The sequence below is a fragment of the Acanthochromis polyacanthus genome, chromosome 20, assembly GCF_021347895.1.
Source record: "Acanthochromis polyacanthus isolate Apoly-LR-REF ecotype Palm Island chromosome 20, KAUST_Apoly_ChrSc, whole genome shotgun sequence".
Taxonomy (NCBI): domain Eukaryota; kingdom Metazoa; phylum Chordata; class Actinopteri; family Pomacentridae; genus Acanthochromis; species Acanthochromis polyacanthus.
In genome coordinates, this window is record NC_067132.1 from 30,989,258 (window position 1) to 31,017,135 (window position 27,878).

The 27,878-nt window shown below is 39.8% G+C and overlaps 2 protein-coding genes and 3 non-coding genes across 5 annotated transcripts in view; 4 read left to right on the forward strand and 1 right to left on the reverse strand.

Annotated features, from left to right (window-relative positions):
• The first annotated feature begins 415 nt into the window (after window positions 1–415).
• On the forward strand, window positions 416–10,608 carry LOC110965484 (clavesin-1-like). The gene is made up of 8 exons (XM_022214565.2): window positions 416–749; window positions 2,494–3,277; window positions 4,145–4,315; window positions 5,578–5,696; window positions 6,154–6,328; window positions 6,430–6,540; window positions 6,673–6,890; window positions 7,162–10,608. Exons 2-8 carry the CDS (start codon window positions 3,179–3,181, stop codon window positions 7,238–7,240), a joined length of 972 nt encoding a protein of 323 aa, XP_022070257.1. The 5' UTR covers window positions 416–749; window positions 2,494–3,178; the 3' UTR covers window positions 7,241–10,608.
• A 711-nt stretch (window positions 10,609–11,319) lies between these two features.
• LOC110965482 (aspartyl/asparaginyl beta-hydroxylase-like) overlaps window positions 11,320–27,878 on the reverse strand; it is a 38,963-nt gene continuing 22,404 nt past the window's right edge. Inside the window, 19 exon segments of the mRNA XM_051940472.1 lie at window positions 11,320–12,038; window positions 12,477–12,610; window positions 13,997–14,088; window positions 14,235–14,370; window positions 14,464–14,601; window positions 17,635–17,724; window positions 18,408–18,506; window positions 18,633–18,769; window positions 19,346–19,496; window positions 19,612–19,698; window positions 20,669–20,754; window positions 20,843–20,881; window positions 21,744–21,812; window positions 22,022–22,069; window positions 23,387–23,422; window positions 23,516–23,548; window positions 23,632–23,661; window positions 24,603–24,644; window positions 25,619–25,654. Of these exon segments, the coding sequence (XP_051796432.1) occupies window positions 11,888–12,038; window positions 12,477–12,610; window positions 13,997–14,088; window positions 14,235–14,370; window positions 14,464–14,601; window positions 17,635–17,724; window positions 18,408–18,506; window positions 18,633–18,769; window positions 19,346–19,496; window positions 19,612–19,698; window positions 20,669–20,754; window positions 20,843–20,881; window positions 21,744–21,812; window positions 22,022–22,069; window positions 23,387–23,422; window positions 23,516–23,548; window positions 23,632–23,661; window positions 24,603–24,644; window positions 25,619–25,654 (1,634 nt within the window). The 3' untranslated portion in view covers window positions 11,320–11,887.
• On the forward strand, window positions 15,070–15,143 carry trnai-aau (transfer RNA isoleucine (anticodon AAU)). Its single transcript has one exon. It is a non-coding gene; the product is annotated as a tRNA-Ile (tRNA).
• On the forward strand, window positions 16,029–16,102 carry trnai-aau (transfer RNA isoleucine (anticodon AAU)). The gene has a single exon. It is a non-coding gene; the product is annotated as a tRNA-Ile (tRNA).
• trnai-aau (transfer RNA isoleucine (anticodon AAU)) lies at window positions 16,451–16,524 on the forward strand. The gene has a single exon. It is a non-coding gene; the product is annotated as a tRNA-Ile (tRNA).

Consider the following 27,878-nt stretch of genomic DNA (forward strand, 5'->3'; position numbering starts at 1 on the left):
GCCTGTAATCTGCCCGTATAGCTCAACAGGTTAAGCGGGCGACCCATGGATAGAGGCTGGTCCCTGATGCAGCAGCCTGGGTTTGATTCCCGCTCGTGTGGCCCTTTGCTGCATATCTTCCCCTCACTCTTCTCCCTCATTTACGCTGCACCTATCTAATAAAGACGGAAAATGGTAAAAAAAAATAGTACCTTAAAAAAAGTGTAGATTCTCAGTCATCCATGTTGTGTTTATTCTGGAGCTATAAAGAAACTGGACTTATTTTTTATTTTTCATTTTATGCTTTATTGCATTTCTTAGTCTGCAGGTATTTATTTTTATTACTATTACTATTATTATTATTATTGTGGACTCTGAACCTGCTTTTATTTCTGGGTGATTTTATTTTTCCGGCAGTGACCGGATGTGTACGGGTTACTTCCGGACACTGACGGCTCTCCTCCTCCTCCTCCTCCTCGTCCTCCTCCAGATGCCCACACGGACTCACAAGGACGGGCTCCATCCTGCGTGACGCCTTCAGGGACCTTGCTCTTTCTCCAGCCTCTCCCCGGTTCTTTGGGCTCCGTCCTCCGAGACGTCCACCGGGGCTTCTCCTCTGTCCGATGGCCGCCTCCACCAGCAGCGTCCCCCCGCCGCCGCCGCCGCCGCCTCCGTCCGCAGCATCAGCACCACCGCCGGAGGGCCGTCGGGCCAAGCAGGACGGCCGGGATCCAGGCAGCAGCAGCAGCAGACCTAGCGGCTCGTCCACCGTGAGTCCTCCGTTATTTACCGGGTCGAGGAGGGTCCCGGTGATCCGGGCCAGGAGGTGACGGCGGCGGCTCCGGCTCCTCCATCGGTCCGCCTCGGAGCGCTCAGCGACCGGCGGAGGATGGAGGCGGCTGGAGGGTCACCGTGGACCCGACCCTCAGACAGAAAACACCGAGAGAGCAGAGGATTAACGATTTAACCGGAAAATGATAGATAATTTAACGAGGTTTTACACGTTTTATCCGTTTGGTTCAAATATTGATAATTTCTAGCACAATAATTAAAAAACAATAATCATTTACATGTTAAAAAACAGGCTAGAATTGTAAATAAAAATAAATACAGGAATGAATGAATAAATAAATTAATGTTTGGTTAAATTATAGATCATATCTAACGCAATAAATAAGAAAAATTCTTAATTTACATGTTGGAAAAAAAGAAAGAAAAAATGGTCAGAACTGTAAAATAAAATAAACGTTTGGTTACATTACAGATAATATCTAGCTCAATCTAAAAACAATCATCTACATGTTGTTAAAACAGTCCAGAATTGTTAATATAAATAAATAAATAAATAAACACAAAAAATAAATATATTTTTTTTGCTAAATTACAGATGATTTCTTGCACAATAATAAAAAAAACATTCACATGCTGCAAAAAAACAGGCTAGAACTATAAATATAAATAAATAAATAAATAAATGTTTGGCTAAATTATAAATAATATCTAACGCAATAATTTAAAAATACATATATGTGTTGTAAAAACAGGCCAAAGCTGTACAAAAATAAAATAAAATAAAAAAGTTTTGTTAAATTACAGAAAATATCTAGAAAACAACACAAACCACAAATAACTTACACAATAAAATAAAATAAAATAATAAAAGGCCCACACTGTAAAAGGCAGGTAAAATATATCCTTTAAAAACACTGGTGACAGTAGTTACTGGACATGAATAAAGGTCTCGAAGCCGTATAACGCTAGTTACGTTAACCTATGTGGTGAATTTTACATTGATTTGGCAGGTTATTCACAGCGACAAAGAACTTAGTCACCAGAGAACAGGCTCACCGTACACCACTTCCTGTTTGGGTTAAAACCGGGCTGAAGAAAGACTCTGAACTGGACAAAATCCTCTCTAAAGGTCACGTTCTTCACAACAACCGTGGAGGCGTTAAACGTGAACGAGAGTCGGCTTTAAATGGTCAGCCTTGTGTCTGATGCTACTTCAGCTTCTTCGATTACCAGTCAGCTCCTGGTTTGGTACTTTGATTAAATATTGGATTCATTCTCAGTCCTATTAGAAGATTTTAGCTCTTATGGTTTCTCTGGTTTTAAGTTTCAAGTAAAAACAACTTTTTTATTCAGTCATATTTACATCATGGACCATTCAACAGTCTGCTTTCTATAATATTTTTTCGTTGTAATGTATATTTGCCTCAGGTTTGTATGATTTTAAAGCTATATTCCTTATATTTGTTTATTTAGCCTCATAGTTTAGCATCTGATTGCTTGTCGCCATCTGGACGAAGCTTCTGGACGATAAAAACCAGTCTGATGCTGTATTTCGTACCATTCTGCAGATGCAGTAGAGTTTTATCATGAATATTCTAGCGGCATGATTAGCGTATTAGCAGGTCAACCACAGATTACTTGTCCTTGGTTATATTTATGGTTGAGATCTTCAATCCCTTCACTGTTCAATCACATTAAGGGTTCTTCTTCCGTCTCTTACAGACTGAGGAGGTTCGAGTCGGACCAAGTTGCCTTAACCGACCTCCACTTCTCTCGGACAAACGACCGTAACATCATCAAAGCCTGCAGCTCTGACAGCTTCGTCATGATGAACCAGAGATTCGAAGAGGATAAACACTGAAGAGCCATGACGTAGAACAGGAGGAGGAAGATACAGGACAAAAAGGATGTGAATTAGACATTTAAGAACCGTCTGTTTACCTGCTGGTGTGTTTTTTAAAATTAAGGCATCAGAAAGTGAATCAAACCCGCTGCTGATCTTTTTTCTAATGACTGAGATTGAAGTTCTAAAACATTTCAACCCAGCATCAGAATCTCTTTTTCCAGCCAACGATGTAGAAGAAGACGGTTCATAAGCCGCTGTACAAGACGAGTGCGATTGTCTTCTACCGACAGGGAATTTTTCAAAAAGGGATCAAACTGTTTCTTGCTTTTGTAAAATCAAAGACTGACAGCGAATACGATTGTGTCACAGGATTAAAAAGGGCAAAAACTACTGAGAAAAACATCAACGAACATCAAGAAACCTGAACGCTCTTCTGGAGCTTTGAGGTCCAGAAGTTTGAATTAAAAAAAGGGTTCGGACACTCGGTCAAAGCTGGATTCAGGGGAACCACAGGTGGAATCGTTTTGGACTTTAGGAGCCGAACCAGAGCGAGATTCCACCATGACTCACCTCCACGCTGGTCTAAGCTCCGAGACAACGGAAAAGGCTCGACTAGAGCTGAACGAGAACCCGGATACTCTTCATCAGGACATCCAGCAGGTAAATGCACTTTAAACCGCCAACTGTTGGGTTCAGGGTGTAGGTCTGTGAAGATTCTCAGTCATCCAGGTCACGGAGATCGTGGGAGCTTCAGTAGAAGTCAACTGGGACTTCTCTGTTGGTTCTCTGGTAGTTTCAAGAACCTACCAGAGAACCAACTTTGATTTTAATACATGAAAGCATTCCTGAGATATTTCCAAAAATTCAGAATCTGTGACACTTTTCAAAACAAGATTGGTGAAAAAACGGTAGCGTTTGAAAACTTTTTAAAACTTTTTCACAAAATCCAAAATGTCAGTAAATCCATTGCGGCAGAAATCAGCAAGAAAATCAGGGGAGTGGCTCAAAAGTTAAGACACATTCACGCACCTTCAACTTCGACCCATCGGTGGCGCCACAGTACTCGAGGCACCGAGTAACATTCACCAGGTTCTTCGATAACCTCTGTTCCAACCATTCATCAAGTTTCATGAAAATCATCCAGACAGTTTTCATGTAAAAAAAATTACCTTCTTGGCAGATGTGATCATATCTTCTTCTCGAAGAATTAGCGCCATCTGCTGTTCATCTCCACACACCAGGTCCTTTCATTCACATAGAGGACAAAATGGGCATCAGTTGCAGATTTTCTTTGCAATTCTGGTAACATTTGCAGCATACTATGATGAAAAACTTGTACCTACTGTAAAAGAGTTGAAAAACCCATGAAATGACTTAATTATGTGGCGTTAAATTTCACGCAAAATGCCACAAACTTGAGATATAATCTTATACAGGCCTTCCAACTACTTTCTTGGTTCTGTTTTCATATTTCAGAGTGGAATTTTCTTAAGTTTTTTTTGTTGTTTCCCTTTTTGTTGACCGAAGGTTCGAGACATGATCGTGACGCGACCGGACATCGGTTTCCTGCGAACGGACGACGACTTCATCCTTCGCTTCCTCAGAGCCAGGAAGTTCGACCAGGTGGAGACCTTCAGACTGCTGGCCCAGTACTTCCAGTTCAGACAGCAGAACCTCGACATGTTCCAGAGCTTCAAGGTCTGTTTCTGCTGATAGTCTTCAAACAAAAAGAGAATTTTAAAAACCAGCACTTGGTAGTTGTAGTTCACGTACAGCGCTCTAAATCTTGGTTGTCCCATTCCACTCCTAACTCTGGAAGCAAGTAAAATGGACAATATCACAGAGGGCGTCCAGGGCGAAGGGTAAGGTTCAGGGTATCACCACATGGAGACCCTACACCGGCAGCCACGCACCCTGATGAGCAGTCCGTCAGCCCTAACAGGATGCCAGGGATACAACCCTTGGGTGGAGATGATGGAACCACAAGTGTGAGGGTGTTTTTAGTTGATTCTGGCCAATTACAGCATCCACTGGGGACGTCTAAAGATGGACTAAGTGCACCTTGGTAAACCTGCAGTGAAACATGCTAGGAGTTTGTTTATGGAACTGAACATTTTGTCTTTCTGCTTTCATGAAGGTTTGATGCCAATTAGTGAAACTACCAGTTTATTGAAGAACTTCTTATTGCTATTGGTTAGGTATCGGTATCGTTTTAAGTCCTAGTCTGAGCTTGTTGCCCACAACCGATGGGGACTCCTGCATCTTTTACATTTTGTCACGACTAGAGATGTTAATGGATTAATTGCTGTAAATAATTTCCCCACTTTTCATATCAGAAAGTGTTGTGTAAATTAGCTGTAGTATAAGGGACAATCTGCAGGTGTGGACAAAGGTGACGAGATCCAGGCAGCCGTGGACTAGCGCACCTCATGAGACCTGCAGGGAAACATGCTAGGAGTTTATTTATGGAACTGAACTTTTTGTTTATGTGCTTACGTGAAGCTTTGACGCAATAAAGTGAAACTACATATATATATATATTCTTATTGCTTTTGGTTATGTATCGCAATCATTTTTTGACCCAGGCCAAGTTGGAGCACCTCCCTCTCAGTGGGGTCAACCCATCCAAGACTTCTGTATCTTGTTGTTTTGGTTGTGACTAGGGAGGATAATGGTTTATCATTAATGGATTGGTTGCTGTAAATAATTTAACTGCTTTTCACATCAGAAATGATCTTGCACTCCCTCTGATAATGCCAGAGGAGGCGGTAGATCAGACTATGAGTGCAGGAGTTTACCAAGGAAAGGGCCACCATGACAAAGACTTCGGGTAGTTAATGACTTCCGACCAGCGCTTGTATACTAAAGAACGATCGTTATTTACTACTTAGTGCTTCACCTGTACGTTTCTGTCACGTCATCCTTGTCTTCTCACCTGGTTTCATCTCTGGTATCACCAGGTGGACGATCCCGGCATTAAGCGAGCGTTGATGGACGGTTTTCCAGGCGTCCTGGAGACTCCGGACCAACAGGGCAGAAAAATCCTCATCCTGTTTGCTTCTAACTGGGACCAGAGCAGGTAAAACACAAACCTTTATACCTTTATACCACTTTATGAGGACCAGAGCAGGTAAAACACAAACCTTTATACCTTTATACCACTTTATGAGGACCAGAGCAGGTAAAACACAAACCTTTATATCTTTGTACCGCTTTATGAGGAACAGAACAGGTAAGACACACACCTTTACACCTTTATACTGCATCATGATGACAAATCCTGCTTTCACTGATCAGTTGATTCAGTTTGTGAAATGTTCTGTGATATTTAAAGCCGACTTCTCTGAATATTGAGTCCAGAGACTGGATCTGCAGTGTTCTACAGCTTACAACACAGAGATGTGTGGTATTGATTGGAAACACCGAGAGTCTAATGAGTCACTTGTGTTCTGAAATAGAACAACAGAGCTGTAGTTAAAGACCGTCACGCTCCCTGTAGCCATCGATTAGCGGCTGAATAGTTCCTCCCCCTGCAGGAACTCCTTCACCGACATCCTGAGAGCCATCCTGCTGTCTCTGGAGGTTCTCATCGAGAACCCGGAGCTGCAGATCAACGGCTTCATCCTCATCATCGACTGGAGCAACTTCTCCTTCAAACAGGCCTCCAAGCTCACGCCCAACATCCTGAAGCTGGCGATAGAAGGCCTCCAGGTGGGAAACCCTCCTCTCCTCGTTGTTTGTTTTCTGTCCTCGACTCGTCTCCTCGTGTCTCGGATGTTGCGAAACTAAACCATGACTCCTCGTCTCCTCAGGACAGCTTCCCTGCGCGGTTTGGAGGAATCCACTTTGTGAATCAGCCGTGGTACATCCATGCCATGTACACCATCATCAAACCCTTCCTCAAAGACAAGACCAGGAAAAGGGTGAGGACACATTTCTTTGCTATATATTTATCATGATGCCGCCACCACCATGTTTCATATAATGATGTTGCCACCACCATGCTTTAGTTCTTTATCCTCTCATCTCTTTCTCACCATGTTTTTCCTCCTCAGATCTTCCTCCACGGTAACAACCTGAACTCGCTCCACCAGCTCATTCAGCCCGAGTGTTTGCCGTCGGAGTTTGGCGGGACGCTGCCGCCGTACGACATGGGGATCTGGGCGCGAACGCTGCTGGGACCCGACTACAACGACGAGACTGAGTACACGCTAACATACGACGCCCTGCACGTCCGGGAGAACTGTGGAGGAGATAAGGACCTGATGAAGAGGTGGGGACCAGGTTCTCCTCTGGACATCTATTGACTTGGCTGCATTAATTTGCCTTCTACCTTTACAAGCCTTGATACTGCAACCACCGTGTTTCACGTCATGATGCTGTCACCACCATGTTTCGCATCATGATGCTGCCATGATGGTGTACTTGGTATCATCTAGTCTGATGGACAAAGAGCTCCATTATGTTCTCCTCTTTCTAGTCACTCCTTCAGAGTAGTCATAGTGTCTTGGTGGCCTCCCTCACTAGTCTCTGTCTTGTTTCAGGTCTCAGTCAGCGGTGGAACCAGGAACTCTCCGGCAGACGGACCGGGAGACGAGCACACCGCTGCTGGCTCTGGACTAAACACACGACACACTTCTTGAAAACACACTTTAAGCCACAACCAGCACCAGCTGTGTGTTAATCTGGTGGATTTGTCCTTCTGTCCCGTTGACCTGACGGTGACCGAACCCACTGCACAGGACTCACACAGACATCTGTACTTCTATCTTTGTGAGGACCGTAATTAGCATAACGCAGCATCCAGCAGAATGATATCATACTAGCTGTTATTAAGGACTAAAGAAGAGTCCTGGGTCATCATGTTTAAAACCAACCAAATCTGAAGAAGGTTCCCTGAGAACAGGCTGTTTTTTTATCTTCATTAACTATATTTAATGAAGCCATGCAATATTTTACCTTCATACTAAGAATATTTTCAGATGTATTGGCCCTTTAAGTACATAGAGGTGTTTATGTAATGGACTTTTCCATCATTTCTGAGCCCAGAACTTCATCAGAACAGCAGATTACATTACACAACACATTAAAAGTTGACACCAGATCAGTTCTACATCCGTCCAGGTGTCACAATGTAAAGACTAAATCCGGTTTTTGTTCAATTCAGGAACATTTGGACAGTTTTCATGTCGTTCTGAACAAGTTTGTAACTATTTTAGATCATTTTAAATCAGGTTTTAGTTGATTTTTTCAACACAAAATTAAGAGTCATTCTGGCCAAATTTAGAGGATTTTGGGGAAAAAAATTGAGACTTTTAAAGACTAAATCTGTTTTTGTTCATGATGATTACACTAATAAGTTAAACGTAACAATATATTAAATCATTTGTGCAAGAGAGAGTAGATACAAGTGGTTGGAGGTCATTAAGCGTGACAGAAGTCTTTGTCATGGTGCTCCTTTTCTAGCTAAAACCCTACAGCTTGCCAACACAGAACTACCTATCTCCTTTGGTTGCTGCAGTAATAAACAATAAGATCTATTGGAGTTATAAAACGTGCCAAAAAACATTCAGTTTACAGGAGGTCCTCGACTTACATCTGAGTTCCGTATTTCCATCGGTTTTCGCGGTAAGTTGGGACTCCAGTGAAAATGTAAACAAAGCCGTTCCATACATCGCGATATCGATCGGTTCTCCAGAAAAGTCATGAATTCAACGACTTTCATACATGTATGAATCATTTCACAAGAAGATAATAGAATGTGCTGACCTGTTTCTACAACTTGGTCTGATAATGCCGAGGTTCATCGGTGTTTCTGTTCCCAGTGTTTTATTCTCACTTCCATGGAGACGGCTTTCCTTTTCTTCCAAACATCAGAAGAGTCTGATTTATGTTTGGAGCCATAATGAAGGACAAAAGGTTCGTGAATGCAGCACAATCCAAGGTGGAGTACAACCGGAGAATGGAAACAAAGCGGTCTGATAGTGCCACGTGACGACGTATTCATCCGCTCTGCTCGTCAACTAGTTCCACGTAACCAGTCCCGACGAACGCTGTAAGTCGAGGACCCCCTGTTCTGTAGATAAACCCAAGAACATTCACCATCAATTCAGTTAATTGCTGCAGCATCACATAAAACAGTTTCGTTTTTATTGTGTTTGAGCGTGCAGTAAAATGAACAATCAGGTTGGAAAACACAGAAGATGTCCTCACAAACCTAGAAGTACAACACACGCACACACACACACAGTCTGTCCTGAGTGTGAGCCGCCTAATTCCTCCCAGCTGAGCATCTCCGCAGCCAAACATCTGTCCAGATGTCCACAGCAGCAGCAGCAACAACAACACACTCCTGAGTTTCTAGTGCTGACCACATTTAAACACAACGGCCGAAGATCAAACTTTATTTAAAAACCTCAGTACAACAAAACAATCATGTCTGTAATGGAGAACCGTGGTAGAGCGGGTTGCACCAACGAGGATTCAGTTTAAACAAAGGTTGCTCCTTTTTAATCTGAAAATAACACAACTTTAACTGGATTTGGTGTTTTTTACTTGTCCACAAGGGGCACCACTGAGCTCTAAGACTTTCCCATAATTCCTCTGAGGGGGTGGAGCATTGTTTAAAAGGAGTCAGTCAGTTAGCATTTAGCATCTGTAGCGAGTCCATTGATGTGCAGAAAAACTTCACCGATTAAGAAGGATGCTGATAAGCTAAAAACAGGACGATTTTTAAGCGACTTCTGCAGGTTTCTAAACAAGTTTACTCCTTTTTATTCCCACTGAACGTCACCATAATGGCGTCATCGAGAAGTTTAAACCACACGGAGGCTAAATATTTGTGTATTGCTTCTGTTTGTTTGGATTTGGTAAAGTTACAACTCGGAAAAGAAGTGATTTTTCACAGAAGTTGCGTAGGTTTTGTGTTTGAAATTGTTTACCAAGAACAGAAAAGCAACAAAGAAATGTTTTACCTCAGATTTTGGACAATTTGTTGACATTTTAAGATGTTATCTTTGACTCAGAGGGGAATTAAGTGGACAATCACAAATACATTCGGCGATAATTTAAGAAAAGTTGCTGTTTGTAGTAAAAGCACTGTTTATTTACTGCTAGCTAACATTTTTAATAAGGTGTTTCTCAGTTAAAACTCATTTTCCTCTTTAGTAGCTGGGTTAGCATTTAGCAGCTAAAGGGCCCAGTATTTCCTTTGGGAGGTGGTGGAGACCAAAAATGGAGTCAAAAGAGAGGAAATGTTGGGCTTTAATTCTTGCAGCTTGATGCACTGCTCCCTAGTGGCCAAATTAACAATAAAGTAGGTGTAAATCTGAGTTTAAACATCGTCCTCTTTGGTGAAACCCAACCTTAAAATGTTTGAATGTCTAAAAAACAAACTGTTACCTAATTAGCCAAATCTTTTTGTAACTTTTGAAGATTCTTGATAACAGAGGAATGGAACAACGAGCCAGAGAAGGAAACAAAGACGAGGAAGAAAAAAGCTTCACTTTGGCAGAAATGATTTCAACTGTTTTCTTTCCTTCAGGCACAACAAACTCACCGACGTTGCACAAGTATTTGAAAAGTAAAAAAAACAAATAAAAACAGCACGGTGTTTGTCGCCACAAACACTCATAGAGCATGGGGATGTGGGGAAGTCGTTCTACCAGCGAAAACCAGCTGTGAAGAAACCTCCGGATGCCAAACTCTCACCTTCAACCTCCAGCAGCGAACAAGCAAAGATTGTTTTTATCGACTCACTCATCTGAAGATTGTATATTATCGTTACTCGTATTACTGCGCTGCAGAAACACTACAGAAGAACCTGGGCGGACATATTTAAAGTCATTTCCTGCGACAGGTTTGGGTTTATGGTGCAGGTTGATGATTGGACGGATTTTTGTTTCATCATCAGGGCTACACTCAGCTGATCTCCACTCAACTGTAATGTATTTCCTTTCAATGAATGTAAAGAAGTAAACATTTACACCAAAGTCCTGCCGTGTTTCCTTTCATACCATCATTTTACTGCACATTTTGGGCTGTTTTATGAAACAATCGCCACGCTTTGCTGTGAAAAGTTCAAGAAAAACCGTCTGTGCCTAAATATCTAAACTATAAACACACGTAAACATTTTAGCACAAAACAAACTAATTTAGTCAAATAAAAGGTAGAAAACAAGGAAAGGAGAGGAAACAAGGAGATTAACAAGGAAAGGAGACAAGGAGATTAAATTAGGAAAGGAAACAAGGAGATAAACAAGGAAAGGAGACAAGAAGATAAACAAGGAGAGGAAACAAGGAGATAAATTAGGAAACAAGAAGTGGAGACAAGGAGAGCAAACAAGGAGAGGAAAGAAGGAGATTACCAAGGAGAGGAAACAAGGAGATAAACAAGGAGACAAGGAGATAAACAAGGAAAGGAGACAAGGAGATAAACAAGGAAAGGAGACAAGGAGATAAACAAGGAAAGGAGACAAGGAGAGGAAACAAGGAGATAAAACAAGGAAAAGAAACAAGGAAACAGACAGATAAACAAGGGAAAGAAATAAGAGGAGACAAGGACATAAACAAGGAAAGGAAACAAGGAGATTAAATTAGGAAAGGAAACAAGGGAAGGAAATAAGACAAGGACACAAGGAGATAAAAAGGACAGGAAACTAGGAGATAAACCAGGAAAGGAAACAAGGAGACATAGAGATGAATAAATATAAAAATTCAACTTTATTGACAACACTGAATAATTTCAGCAAAAATGAAACCAGTTTTTAGTTCATTTACTGAAAGTGAATAAAAACGCTGAAGTTTGCAGTTTATTAAATGTGATGAATTTGGTTTGATACGAGGAATAAAAACCAAACACACATGTTTTTATTATTGCAAAGTTTTGCATTTTTTAATTTTAATATAAATATAAATCATCTTTTCTTACATGTCATCTGTGCAAAAGTGATGAAGAGTGAAGCTAAGGACTGAGGAGCTAAACTGAAGGTTCCTTTGTTTCATCCAGAAGCTGTTCTAAATCACGCTTTAGTGTTTCGTCTCCGAAGAGCTGCTTTGTTTGTTTGTTTGTTTGTTTGTGTCCGGAGCTGTGAGTGAGAATCCAGAGTGTGGTGAAGTACCGATGGGTTGAGTTTGTGGTGGAGTCAGTAGTAAAACCCAGAAATCAACGGTCCGGTGTGGACGGGGTCCTTCCACAGCGTCAGTAGTCCATCAGTCAGTCCGTCACACTTCCTGTCACGTGATTCTTACCGCTGCTGTGATTGGTCGGCTCTAGATGGGGCTCAGCGTCTGCCGCTGGTACTGGGTCAGCTCCGGGTGCCAGACGTCCACGATGAAGATCAGACGAAAGCTGTCGGCCTCCTGCCACACCTCGTGTTCAAAGGAGTCGTCGAAGATGAGGACTTTACCTTCCTCCCACTCCCTGAGACGTGGAGGAGGAGGAGGAGGAGAAGTGAGACACTTTGTTTTTACATCAGCATCATTCATTGTTTCAGGATTTTTGAAGTCGTACTGATGACATAAAGAGTTTAATACAAACCGAAAAGAAGCAAGGAAAGGAGACAAGGAGATAAACGAGATAAATAAGGAAAGGAAACAAGGAGATGAACAAGGAAAGGAAAAGAAACAAGGAGATAAACAAGGAAAGGAAACTAAGAGAGGAAACTAAGAGCTCAACTAGGAGCTAAACAAGGAGATAGATAAGGAAAGGAAACAAGGAGACAAACAAGGAGATACACAATGAAAGTAAACAAGGAAATAAACAAAGAGCTAAAGGAGGAGCTAAAAGAGAAGCTAAAGGAGGAGCTAAAGGAGGAGCTAAACTAGGAGCTAAATGAGGAGCTAAACGAGGAGCTGACACCTGGTCTGGTCGGTGCATCGGATCCGGCAGCCCTGTTTGGGGATGACCAGGCCCAGATGCATCCTCAGCCTGCAGTTGGTGGGTCCAGTATGAGGCCAGACGTGAGTCCCAGGATGCATCACTGAGAACTTAATCTGGACAGACGGCAGACATGGTTACTAGAGAGAAAACATGAACTTCCAGGACAGCTGGGACTAAAAGTGGACAGTAAAAGCATGGATTTGGTGACTCTTTGGATATTTTTGGACATGAAATCCTTAAAATCAGCTTATTGACATGTCAGGTCACATGTTTTATCCTGCAGGCCCAAATATAAGACAACACTTCCTGTTCTAATACTTATTCTGGACAGAGGAAGGTACAGAGATACCATTAGTCCAAAGTGGAGAAAATCCGTCCCTGAAGCCTCGCAGGTGTTCAAACTCTGCAGCTGTTACATCTTCAGGACTCTTTCTGGCTCTCAGCACCAACCAAACCGAAACTAATCTGTCCGTTTGCTGGATGCTCTGTGATCTCAGTCTGAGCCTGTTCCTAAACGAGGGTTCATGCTTGTTCTGACCTGCTTTCACTTCCTGGAAATATAATTCTTTGTGGCAAATCTCCAAGAAAACTGAGTTTAAAACACAAGACCACAAACTACACAGCTAAAGTCATAGAAGTACAGCTAACTATGAAGCTCAAGTTGTTAAAAGACAGCTAAATACACAGCTAAAGTCATAGAAATACAGCTAACTATGAAGCTAAAGTTGAGAAAAGACAGCTAAGTACACAGCTAAAGTCATAGAAGTACAGCTAACTATGAAGCTAAAGTTGTTAAAAGACAGCTAAGTACACAGCTAAAGTCATAGAAGTACAGCTAACTATGAAGCTAAAGTTGTTAAAAGACAGCTAAGTACACAGCTAAAGTCATAGAAATACAGCTAACTATGAAGCTAAAGTTGTTAAAAGACAGCTAAATACACAGCTAAAGTCATAGAAATACAGCTAACTATGAAGCTAAAGTTGTTAAAAGACAGCTAAGTACACAGCTAAAGTCATAGAAATACAGCTAACTATGAAGCTAAAGTTGTTAAAAGACAGCTAAATACACAGCTAAAGTCATAGAAATACAGCTAACTATGAAGCTAAAGTTGTTAAAAGACAGCTAAATACACAGCTAAAGTCATAGAAGTACAGCTAACTATGAAGCTAAAGTTGTTAAAAGACAGCTAAGTACACAGCTAAAGTCATAGAAATACAGCTAACTATGAAGCTAAAGTTGTTAAAAGACAGCTAAGTACACAGCTAAAGTCATAGAAGTACAGCTAACTATGAAGCTAAAGTTGTTAAAAGACAGCTAAGTACACAGCTAAAGTCATAGAAATACAGCTAACTATGAAGCTAAAGTTGTTAAAAGACAGCTAAGTACACAGCTAAAGTCATAGAAAGCGCTAACTACAGTTAATGTAATGGATAAACAGCTAACTACAGCTAAAATCAAATATACAGAGGCCAAAAACATTCTATCTGCCAGTGTGTACCTGTCCTCTTTTGCATCCTGTAGCTTCAGGGAATCTTTCCAGCAGCGAGCAGGTTTTCGGGGCTCCTTGACAAGAATTTCCAACTTTTCTCCCTGACCACAAACACACCAGAAATACAGAAAAACATCAATTAATCACATTTAAGGAACTGGAACCTCTGTTTTTTTGACAATACAAGCGACTTATTGATATTAAAAACACTGTGGGCTAATTTTCAGCCGATGAAATGAGTTCGTACCTTGCTGCCACAGAGTGTACTGGCCCCACTCTCCCTTCTCGCGGAGGTTTTCCTCTTCGGGTATAAACCGTCCGGTGCTTTGGTCCATCACAGCCAGAGCCTCGTCCCGGATCGTCTTCCAGTTCCTCTCCAACATCTGAGTGCACGTAAAAACACCAAATATCCTGTTTAGTTTAACTCTGAGCAAAGACAAACTGCACACGTGTCCACACTCTCTCTGACGGCGTACCTTGACCAGGTCGGTATACCCGGTTTCTTTGGGCATCCACCACGGCTGAGCCTTCAGTCCGTCCACGTTGTACAGAGATCTCTGCCACACCGACGCAAAATGACCACGCTTGTGACCCAACTCATACCAGTGATACGCCTGGAGAGAGACAACAGAGATAATATAATTAATGGTGTCAGGTATAATAGGGTAATGGTGGGTTTAAAATGGACCCAAATACTGATTTTCACTGAAAACTTTCCTTTCATGAAGTAAATTCTGACATAGAAGCTGGAACCACAGATGTTGGGTCATTTTACTTAAAATATGGGAATTAATTAAAAGTAAAAATAAAAATACTGGTCACAAACTGTAAACTGTGTTTTCCCATGACCTTGTGTATCAACGAAATCCCTCTACTTTAAATTACCTCGCAAACCTCAGTCTTTTCTGTGACTCCTTTGAAACAGCTGTAGCTACATCTTAAGGTAATTTTAGCTAGCTAGTCTTTCCTTTGGCTCAGGTGTCCTGAACTTCACATCGGAAACCATTCCCAGATCAAAAAAGAATCTGTCATTCCACTGCCCACTTCGTTCTGACAGATGGGTAAAATCAGTGTTCTCTCATGGCCAGTTAGCTCAGCTGGTTAGAGCGTGGTGCTAATAACGCCAAGGTCGCGGGTTCGATCCCCGTACGGGCCAAAGAGCTTTTTGAAGCTACACTTCTAAACAGAGGCTCTACTAATTGGTGTGAGGTTATGGACATTCTCATCCATGGCAGAAACATGATGTCCAAACACTGTATAACTGGAGGCATGTATCCACTAGATGCGCTCTTGCATGAAATAGACTCAACTTCTACTTTATGTAAATTCAATGGGGCGTGCAGAGATATCTCGCATCGTGAAACTGTCCTCAAACATCTAAACTAGCCGCTGAACGAGCAATAATGCAAGAACAAGAACAATCTTTCTGTGTGTGGCGTTCTACTTTTCGAAGTAACAAGCAATGGTCGCAAAAGTGACAAAACCCATTTTGGCTGGTCCACTGTTAGCTTGGACACTCTTCTATAGAATAGTTGGATAAGGTTCATTTTGTTGTTGTGTATTACACGATAGTGTTACTTATTTAAACCGACAAATCGAAAAGCGGGCGGGCCACACCATGAACCGGGACGAGGGAGCCTACATCCTCTCGCATACCTCGGACACCATCCTCCGGAGACCACCGGACGGCGGGAGGCGTGGTCGGTTTGACAGATTCTGACAGATCTGTCAAACCGACCACGTGATTAAAAAGGACACGTCACCAAACGTCAGATGACGCTCTGAGGAAGACAGCAGGAGCTGTCGAAACATGTCAGCAAGGTAAAAACAACTCTTTTCGATTTTTTGGTTTAAATAAGTAACACTATCGTACTCTTCTATAGAAACTTCAATGTGGGGATCTCTGAGACTCGATGGTTTAAAAAACTCGGGAAAAACTGAAAACATGGTGTACGTTTGAAACATAACAGGAGTTGAATGGGTGACGCCACATATGCCTCAGCTGTCGTTTCCACACTGACATAAAAACACCAGTGCTTGTGGCCTGTTAGCTCAGCTGGTTAGAGCGTGGTGCTAATAACGCCAAGGTCGTGGGTTCGATCCCCATACGGGCCAGACAAGCTTTTAAGGAGCCAGAAAATACAGCTTGTCAGTAAAATCTGGAATCAACCCTGAAAATTGGATGGATATAATGTGGAGACTATGAGGATTGTGCACAGTCACTGAAAACTATCTACACTGATTACCTGGTAGGATCTCTTACGATAACCTCTCCCCTGACTTCAAGAACCTGATTTTACTGTATAGTTCAACACTGTACAGGCTAAACATCTCTTGAAATAACACCAAAAACAGCTGATCTGCACATCATTGAGTACACTCTACGATCAGGCAGTATGTAAATAGACATCCTCCTCGTTCACCTACTGCCACCTGCTGGAGAGGAGTTGCACCCTATTTTGTGGCCGGTTAGCTCAGTTGGTTAGAGCGTGGTGCTAATAACGCCGAGGTCGCGGGTTCGATCCCCGTACGGGCCAAAGAGGTCTTAAATGAACATGTAGAAAGCTGACTTGCACATCATGTGGAGTTTGGAAATTAAACCTCTGCTTTGACTCCAACCCTGAAAGTTTTTCTACACTGTTGTTCTCTGAGATCTGGTGAACAGCAGTTAAAAAACGTTTAACCCTCGTGTCGTCCTGCGGGTCAAAACTGATCCGTTTTAAAGTTTAAAATGTGGAAGAAAAAAAAAATTCACAGTGAAACTTCTGATGTCCACATTTTCAACATTCCTGGGAAATCTTTGAACATTTTTTTGGGTGGAAAAAAGAAATTAAAAAAAAGTACGTTTAAGAACATTCAACCAAAATCTACCAAAAAAACAACCAAAAACCAGCAAATTTCACTGGATTTTGGTTGTTTTTTTGTGAATGTTCTTAAAGAAAATATCAGAGGTTTTACTGAAATACATGGAATCATTTTAGATATTTTTAGGTTTTTTTTTTAAAGATTTGTACTAATTTTTAAAAAAAATATGTTCAAGAATTTTCTTGCCATATTTGGGTGATTTTTTGTAAAATAAAACTTTAAAGGGAAACTTTTAAGGAATTATTGAAATTTTCTTCCTGAAGGTTTTGCAAGTTTTCTGAAATTTGGGGAATTTTTTTGCTGAATTGTTAGCTTTTTTTCAGACAACAATATTTTTTGATGACGGTAAATGAAGACAACAAAGAGGGTTAAATAAAAAGTGTAAACATTGAAAAATTTGATACAACAAACAGTCAAGGTCCGGTAACACTTGAGGCCGTTTGTCATCTGGATTCACTACAAAACCTGGATGTTTTCAGTAAATAAATACATTTCCAAAAGTAAAAGTCAATTTCAGAAAAAAATACATGACTTTACTGCATTAAACTATGGATTTATTTAGGTGTAATCGGAGTACTTGTAAACTACATTTTAAAGAGCTGGGAAGGAAAGTGCTCAGTTCTGAGTTCTGCATGTTCGTCTTCATTTCTTAACTCTTTAGCACCACCTTGTGGCCAGAACATCACCCTGCAGGACGACACTGCTGCTGCTCAGTGCCTGGAAACAACCTCTAAACCTCCACATCTCTGTTTGGACGCATGTCAGAAGGTAGTTTCACTCACACTGTTGTCTCCGACCCTCTGCAGAGCGTCGCCCAGGTGGAAATAAAAGCGTCCGTCGTCTGTTCCCGGCTCACCCGACTCCAAACCCTCCTGGAGAGAACCAGGAAGTGAGACGATGGGATCAGTAGTACCCGTTACTGGGTCAGTTCAGACAGAACTTAGGAAATATGTTGCTGTACTTTCTCAGAATATTCAAACACTAATTGGTAGAAATATGGATCCATCCATATATACACGCTTACAGGAGCTTTATCGAGACACGATATCAACCACAACTGAAAATTTTGCACTTTTTTCCATCTTTACGGGTCAGTACTTACTAAAAACCTTTCCAAAATGACTACAAAATTATCCAACATAAGGCAGAATTCTTAAAATATAACTCAGTGTTTGTTAGTTGTCTTCGTGACATTTGTTGCGTTGTTGTTTTTATCAGACTTTAGCTGTGTTTCTAAGCTGTCTTCATGTGACGTTAGCTGTGTTGTTAGCTATTTTTATGTGATCTTCGCTGTCTTTCTGGCATTAGCTGGCCTGTTCATTGTCTTTATGTGACCTCAGCTGTCTTTTTAGCTGTATTCATGTAATGTTAACTATACCGTTAGCATTATTATCTATATTTTTAGTGGTGTTAACAGTACCTGTACATGTAATGGTAGCTGTGTTGTTAGCTGTCTTTATGTGACGCTAGCTGTCCGATTAGCTGTTTTTCTATGACTTGTTGCTGTGTTTTGGCCACAATGATCATATAAACTTACAAATGTGTGCACGCTTACCTTCAGGTATGGTATACTCTCCGCAATCTTGTTCTCTGACTTAAGAATGAAGCCGTAATGAACTTTAGCAAAACCACTGCTGGGATCAACCGCCAGAACCTAGGAGGCGGGGTATAAGGGAGCCAATCAGTGGAAGCCTGTATTAGCAGAACACCACTAAACTACCAACAAACTGCTGTGACTAAAAATCACATGAAGTTTAGTAAGCTGCTATCATACACACACCTCTTCATACACCTTCTTGGCGCCCTTGTTGTCGCCTAGCAATAGGTGAGCGACGCCCAGGTCGTTCTTCAGACTGATGTCTTCTGGAAAGATCTGAACCAACCTCTCCAGAGTCACCAGAGATCCTCGCATCCGACCTGAGAGACAGAAAACCTCATGAGATTGCAGAGAGTCACAGACGATACATGAGGCTGTGCATTTAGCAGTTTTTAAGTCACGTTAGCTGTGTTGTTAGCTACCAGTCTTTATTTGACATTAGCTGACTTTTTGTGACTTTAGCCGTTTTAATGTAACTTTAGCGATGTCGGTAGCCATCCTTCTATGACTTTATGTGACGTTAGCTGTTTCGATGTGACGCTAGCTGTGTAGTTAGCTGTTTTTCTGTGCCTTTAGCTGTGAAGTTAGCTGTTTTTCTATACCTTTAGCTGTGTAGTTAGCGGACTTTCTATGACTTTAGCTGTGTTGTTAGCGTCTTCTTTCACTTTAGCTATGTAGTTCAACATTTTTCTATGATTTTAGTGGTGCGGTTAGCTGTTTTTCTATGCCTTTAGCTGTGTAGTTAGCTGACTTTCTATGCTTTTAGCTGTGTAGTTAGCTGATTTTCTATGCCTTTAGCTGTGCAGTTAGCTGACTTTCTGTGACTTTAGCTGTGGAGTTAGCTGTTTTTCTCCAACTTTAGCCGCATAGCTAGCTCAGTCATGAGTATTTGCTACCTAAGAACTGCTGTCTCTCGGCTCGTCTCTTCAGTGCAGCTCTCAGGAGGTCAGCGGTGGCATCAGGAAGCTCAGCAGCTTCTCTGTAGCTGTTGATGGCTCGTTGCAGCATGTCGTTGCTTCGCATCTTCTCAGCCAGATCGTCTTCCGCCTGAATAACACACACATGGTGATTCGTGGTCTACGCTCACTGTAATGCAGTACTGTGTAGTAGTACTGTATAGTATTATTGTGTAGTATCACTGTGTAATATTACTGTGCAGTACCTGGGCCTTCCCGTAGCGAGCTCGAGGGCTCTCTGGATACAGCTGCACCAGCGCCTCAAACGCCTTCAGCGCCTCGTCCACCTTCCCCTGAATGAGGAAGAACGGGTTAATAAAGAGGCTAATAAACAAGAAAAACATGCTTCAGTTTAACTCAAACTAGCAGGAACAAAGAACAGCTTCATAAATGACAAGATGAGCTGTAGCAGGTTAAAATATTTAGCTTATTTGGGATGGTTTTAAAAAAATGTTCGAATCTTTCTATGACTTTAGCAGTGTAGTTAGCTCTTTCTGTGACTTTAGCAGTGTAGTTAGCTCTTTCCGTGACTTTAGCAGTGTAGTTAGCTCTTTCTGTGACTTTAGCTGTGTAGTTAGCTCTTTCCGTGACTTTAGCAGTGTAGTTAGCTCTTTCTGTGACTTTAGCAGTGTAGTTAGCTCTTTCCGTGACTTTAGCAGTGTAGTTAGCTCTTTCCGTGACTTTAGCTGTGTAGTTAGCTCTTTCCGTGACTTTAGCTGTGTAGTTAGCTCTTTCCGTGACTTTAGCTGTGTAGTTAGCTCTTTCCGTGACTTTAGCAGTGTAGTTAGCTCTTTCCGTGACTTTAGCAGTGTAGTTAGCTCTTTCCGTGACTTTAGCTGTGTAGTTAGCTCTTTCCGTGACTTTAGCAGTGTAGTTAGCTCTTTCCGTGACTTTAGCTGTGTAGTTAGCTCTTTCCGTGACTTTAGCAGTGTAGTTAGCTCTTTCCGTGACTTTAGCTGTGTAGTTAGCTCTTTCCGTGACTTTAGCAGTGTAGTTAGCTCTTTCCGTGACTTTAGCAGTGTAGTTAGCTCTTTCCATGACTTTAGCAGTGTAGTTAGCTCTTTCCGTGACTTTAGCAGTGTAGTTAGCTCTTTCTATGACTTTAGCTGTGTAGTTAGCATCTTTCTTTGACTTTAGCTGTGTAGTTAGCTCTTTCTATGATTTTAGCTGTGCAGTTAGCATTTGTCGCTGCTCTCTGAAGGAGTTTAGAAACACATTAAATATTAATATTAAGACAGCTGATTTTAAATTAATTTTTTCCACCTTCTTACGAAGCTTCTCTGCTGCATCGATTTCCGCTTTAATGGTTTTATCGAACTTGTTCAGGAGTTTCGGTTTCTTCTTCTTGGCTGGAGGATAAAGAGCAAAGAAAACAGGAAGTGAGAGGAATAAAACACAGAAAGCAGTAATTTTATTAGATTAAATCTGTGAAATCACCTTTTTCTCTGAGCTTCTCTTCACTCTGTTTCTCTGCTGCTGTTCAAGAAAACAAAGGACATTTAACATAATTTCCTTTACGTTTCCACACATCAGCTGTTAGTCACAATATTTCTCTATTTCTACATTTTTTCTTTCTGTATTTACATGATGATTAATGGTCAGTTTCTGTTCTATGTATCTTTAAATATTTTCTGTTGTATGATAAATAAATAAATTAAGGTAGAAAGATGGAAATATATAAACAAATGAACACTATATAAATAAATGAATAAAAATATATCAAAATTAAAATACATACATGGATAAATACAGAAATAGAGAAGCAAAAAAAATTGGACAAATAAATAAATAAATAAGGAAATGCATAAATAAAAGTAATTAAAAAATATAGTAGTAATTAAAACAATAAATCTAAAAAATCTGCGAAAAAATTATTTTATAACAAAACAATAAATAAATATATTAAAGTAGAATAAATACAGAAGTACAGAAATAAAATAAAAATAAACCTATGAAGAAAGTTAAAAAAAGAATAGTTATCTGAATTAATAATTAAGGAAATGTTTAAATAAATGAATCAATTTAAAGTACACAAGTAATTAAAAGAATACATTTACAAATAAACAGAAATAAAATAAAAATTAAAAATACAAAAATAAACATATAAATATTTATTACATTAACAACAAAACAAAAAATAAATTGATAAAAATAGAAATACATGAATAAAATAAATGGATGCTGAAATAAATAAATGATGAATGAAGAACAGATCAATAAATTAATGCAGAGACAGAAAAATTAAAGAAATTAAAAGTTTTTTTTTAGGTCAACAACCGATGAAAGAACCTGTAAAGATTTATTCTCTTCTGACGGTTGATTAATAAACGTTTCTGACCTTCAGCCTCCGGATCATTTTCAGCCTCTTTGGGTTTCTCAGTCTGTGGTTCTGGTTCTGGTTCTGGTTCTGACGACACAATAAAAACACCGCTTTAATCTACAGGTTTTTCTCTCACAAATCAATTATTGTAGTAAATTTCTACCTTTAATGTCTGAGAATTATTAATATTTTTCTCTTGGAAATTAGGATGTAAAAAAAAAAAAAAATTTAAAAACTTTTCTTGGAATTTAAAAAAATTTTGTAGCAAACTGAATGAAGCATAATTAATTGTTTACCTGCTTCTTGCGTGAGTTTGGAGCTCGTCACGTATTTTTCAGTTTTGACTGCAGAACAAACATAAATCAGTGTTCATGTCATTTAACAGAAAATCATAAAATCACCTCCAGATCCTCACTTCCTCCATTATCAAGTTTATTTCATGTGTTTTCTGGTACATTTCCAGCTCTTTTTCTATCAAACCTGTTTGTTTTTTGCCCTGAATATTGACTGCTTTAACCTTACAGAACAAACAAGCTGGTTCCGGTAAACTTTTTTTTTTTTAATCTCTTTACAGCTTTATTCTGAGAAAATACTCCCGTTTTTTCTTGCTAATTTGGGATTTTTTGATGACACAGAACATGCAAAATGACCCCAAAAAAGACACAGAAGATGCACAAACTACACAGACAAAAAATGACACAGAAAAGATAAAAATGATCCAAAATGTGACAAAAATGAATCAAAAAGACAAACAAATGGTACAAAAAGACATAAACATGTCCAAAAAAGTGGCAAAAAAGAGTCAAAAAGATGCAAAAATGACACAAAAAGACAAATAAATGACACAAAAAATAAAAATGACCAAAAAAGTGGCAAAAATGACACAAAAAAGACAAATAAATGACAAATAAACATAAAAATGACCAAAAAGGTGACAAAAATGACACAAAAAGACAAATAAATGACAAAAGCACATAAAAATGACCAAAAAAAGTGGCAAAAATGAATCAAAAAGATGCAAAACTACATAAAAAGACAAATAAATGACACAAAAAGACAAACAAATGACACAAAAAACATAAAAATGACCAAAAAATATGCAAAAATGACACAAAAATGCAAATAAATGACAAAAAAACATAAAAATGACCAAAAAAATGGCAAAAAATAATCAAAAAGATGCAAAACTACACAAAAAGACAAATAAATGAAACAAAACACATGAAAATTACTAAAAAATGTCAAAAATGACAAAAACAATACACAGAAACAGGTAAAATGACACAAAAAACATAAAAATGACCAAAAAATGCAAATACGGCACAATAAACCCACACAAAATATGCACAAATTACAAAAAAGAAAACATAAAAATGACTAAAAGTGGCAGAAATTACATAAAAGTCAAAAAGATGACACAAAAACACATAAAAATGACCAATGACGAGGCAAAAATGACACAAAAAGATGCAAAAAATACACAAAAATCATAAAACAAAACAGAAAAAGAGGCACAATGGCACACAAAAGACATAAAAGATGCACAAACTAGACAAAAATGACAAGTGTGTAAGATACAAATGGGCCTAAATAAAATATTCCACATCCAGCTGAAGCAAATGAAAACATGTAAAGTGAGTGAATTTGTTTGTTAGACTCACCGTCGCTCCGCTCGGCCGGCGGCTCCTCCACCAGAACTGCAACAGAAAACAGATCACATCTCATCCAGCTGTTTCTCTAACTAACACAAGAACCAGATGTTATTATAGATTATATATTATTATTCTGACCTCCAGTGGTGTCGATCGCCATCGGTTCATCCTCTAAAAACATGAAAATAACAGATTACTGTGAAAACGATCGACGTCTAGAGAAGTGGAAAAACCAGGAGGAGAATTTTACTGACCGGACGGATTTTTGCTGTCTCCAGGATCATCTACGACAAAAACACACACACGAAAAATTGAATGTTTTACTGTGAAGACACGCAGTTTAACACTCTGAGCTACATTTCAGTTTTCCTCTCTGTAGGTTCATTTATCCCTCTAAAGTCCTGCATCTCCATGGAAACAGAATAAAGGAGGGGAGAGAACCCAGAAACAAAAAGTAGTACAAAAACATGCAAAAAATAAAACAAAAAGAGGGAAAATTTAACCAAAAAAGACTCAAAAGATGCACAAATTACACAAACATACATAGAACTGATAAAAACTTGGAAAAACGACACAAAAAGACACAAAAAAAGTAACCAAAATAAGTTCAAATAATGTCACAAAACGGTGCAAACATCACAAAGAATGGTGTGGATATTACATAAAACAGGCAAAATGACACAAATAAGACACAAATGATTCACAAATGACACAAAAAAGATTAAAAAAATTACACAAAAAAACATAAAAATGACACAAAGTTACAGGATTTACATAAAAAGACCAAATAAACACACAAAACCAGGCAAAAATACAAAAAAGGCACAAAATGACACAAAAAAGGCAGAAGATGCACAAACTACACAAAAAACAAAATAAATGCACAAAAAACATAACAATGACAAAAACACAAAAAGTTGTACAAATTACACAAAAACACAAAATATTGTACAAAAAAACATAAAAATGATTTTAAAAACTCGCTAAAATGGCATAAAAAGGGCGCAAAATGACACACAGAAGACACACAAACTGCACAAAGACAAAAAATACACAAAACAACATAAAAATTAAAGTTAAAAAATGACACAAAGATGCACAAATACTCAAAATGAACAAAAAATGACACAAAAACAAAAATGACATTAAAACCATGAAAAAAGATATAAAGAGTTGCAAAATTGATCCAAACTGACCCAAAGAGCCCCAATGCTGCTGGACTGACCTGGTATGAAGCTGTCTTCCAGTGGAGGAAGAGGAACAGCAGCTGAGGAAACACAGGTAGACAAGTTATACACCTGTAGAGTGATGTCATCAGAGGAAAACACACAGTAAACACAAACAAACAAACACATCTGTGGCTGGAAGACAAGGAGGGATGTCTGATACAGGTTAGCGAATAATTAGCATCTGTAGCTACTGAGAACCAATCAGAATCCATCTGTAGCTACTGAGAACCAATCAGAATCCATCTGTAGCTACTGAGAACCAATCAGAATCCATCTGTAGCTACAGAGAACCAATCAGAATCCATCTGTAGCTACTGAGAACCAATCAGAATCCATCTGTAGCTACAGAGAACCAATCAGAATCCCTCCTCCTGATAACACTCCATAGATCAGCTGTAGCTCCTGGTTGTTCCACCAGGTGGCGCCTCTTCCTGGTTAATCCTGTAGAGACCAGAGGAGAAGTCACTCTGACTTCAGTTAAAGCAGAGAACATTGTGGGAGTTTAGCAGCAAAGGGCACCATGACAAAGACTAATGAGGAGGTTAATGACCTGAAATGTTCCACCTTTTAATTGTAGAAACCAACCGGACTTCTCTGGAAGATGCTTCTTGAAACGTCTTCCAGAGAAGTCCGGTTGGTTTCTACTGAAGCTCCTACGATCACAAGGACCTGGATGAGTTTAACAGCAATGAGCACCATGAAAAAGACTTCTGAGGCAACACGTCTGACCCAAACAACACGATAAAGACATGAAGCAGGTCTACAGCCACAGTGGAGACATGAAGACATGAAGAAGTTCTACAGCTACAGTGGAGACATGAAGACATGAAGAAGTTCTACAGCCACAGTAGAGACATGAAGCAGCTGTACAGCTACAGTGGAGACATGAAGACAAGAAGTTCTACAGCCACAGTGGAGACATGAAGCAGCTGTACAGCTACAGTGGAGACATGAAGACAAGAAGTTCTACAGCCACAGTGGAGACATGAAGCAGCTCTACAGCAGCACCAACCTTGGATTTCAGACTCCACATCCTGAGATCCAGAGACTGGATCGAACACAGACAGAAGCAAAGACGTTACTGTCATGAATCAACATTCAGCTGATTCTCACATCACAACCAAACAGCCACTGGATAAAAGCTATTTGTCTTCAGACAGCAGACCAGGATGTCCACAACGGAGCACAGCCAGGGTAAGAAGTAAAACAAGGAGGAAAAAGCTTTTACACTTGAATATAAACAGTATTTGAATATAGACCTTGATCTTTGAGGACGGATGTTGGTCTGCTTTCTGAAATAGATCAGCAGCATTTATGGTTTTAGTTCAATTAATCAGTGACTGTAATGTTAGTGTGAATTTTACATCAAGCGCCACAAAGAAAGAAGCAAAAACCACCAAAAGTTTGTCAGCTTAGCCTGAAATAAAGACGACTAATAAGCTTGGCTTCAACAGACGCTGTAATTACCTCCGCCAAGGAGGTTATGTGACACCCGGCATCTGTCTGTCTGTCTGTCTGTCTGTCTGTTAGCAAGATAACTCAAAAACGCCTGGGCAGATTCAGATGACATTTTGAGGGGATGTAGACTATGGCAAGAGGAAGAGCTGATTTAATTTTGGTGGCAATCCGGAAAGGATCCTGGATTCTGGATCACTTTGAATTTTTTAGTATGTTTTAGTATGTGGTCCAAAATATGACAAAAACATCATAGGTTAGTATGTCGTCCAACAGATCAGAGCAAGGTGTCCAGATAGCTCAACTGGTTAAGAAGGTGATTCATAAACAGAACTGTGTCAGAGGCACAGGTTCGATTCCAGGTTGTGATCTTTTACTGCATGGGTTTCCTGTATTCCTCTCTATCCTTATGGAGTAAGATTACTGTCAAAAGTATTCATCCACGATTCTAACCATTCGTATTCGTAATGTTAAACATTTGTATGTTAATAAAAAACTTGTACACAAAATTCTGCTGTCATATGCATGAGTTTGATAAATTAAGGGTTAGGATTGTTTTTACGAGTATGAACCTAAAAGTTGTGAGTGCAACTCTAATTTCTACGACTACGAAGTCTTCCCTGTGAGGACGAATTCAAGTTTATGGGTACGAGTAGAAAAATACTGGAATGACGTCACATAGGTCACAGGGGAAGGTAATCGAACACCGATTGCTCCAAACGCGCATGCGCCATTTATAAAGAGTAGACGCCGAGTGGACCCGGTGGACCTACCGGGGCAGGTGACGCCTCACAGGTCAAGTAAATAACACATCCAACTTCTTGTAATTTATTTATTTCATGAAACTGTACTGTTTTAATTGATATACAGTTTATGGACGAAAGACGGTACTGCTTAGCTTGCATGCTAACGAGCCGGGCCGGTGACACATTAGCCTTCTAATGCAAGGAGGCTAATGAGGAGGCTAAGGAGGCTTAATAACAAAACAAACATAATTTGAGATTATGAATCGTGGCAATTGGCGTATGAATCAGCCCATTGTACAGCCTAAATTGCTGTAAATTAAGTCCAGTTTTAGTTCTTTGCAAACTCAGACACGTGCATTAGTTTAGTTTACAATGAATCTGGCGGAGTTCGGTAAAGTTGGAAAGATATTCACAGATTCGGACTTCCGGCATCAATAACTCATGAGATATATGTTGTCAAAACATGAACGATGCCTCTTTCAAATCGTTGTAAGGTAGACAATGTGCTACAAGGCCAATTTTATCAAAAGTCGCTGTATTTCAAGCTACAGAAATAACATTGGCGTCTATGAGCAGCCGGCGGTGCAACGAGTGAACAGGGACCGTCTGCACATAGCAAAACCGCTGCAACAGCGAAAAGAGACACTACACATATATTCAATAACTTCACTGTAGAGCCACCAAAATCACTGGAGCCATGAATGGGCTCTTGCTGGTCAAACTACAACTCTTGCTTTGGCGCTAAATGAAAAATCTGTATTTTAAGGAGTTTGTATTTTTTATAATTATCATTTTATTAGTAATAAAATTCAATAACTTCACTCTTACACACTGTACAATCACCAAAATCACTGGAGCCATCAATTGTCTCCTGCTGGTCATACTACAACTCTTTGTTTGGTGCTAAATTAAAAATCTGAATTTTAAGGAATTTTTATGTTTTGTATGATTATTTTATGAGTATTAAAATGGCACTTTTCTTCATGTATGTGGTATATTTTACATAACACACAGGAAAAATGGCATAAGGGCATAGTGTACTTGCTGTGACCTGTGCTGGTCAGACCGTCA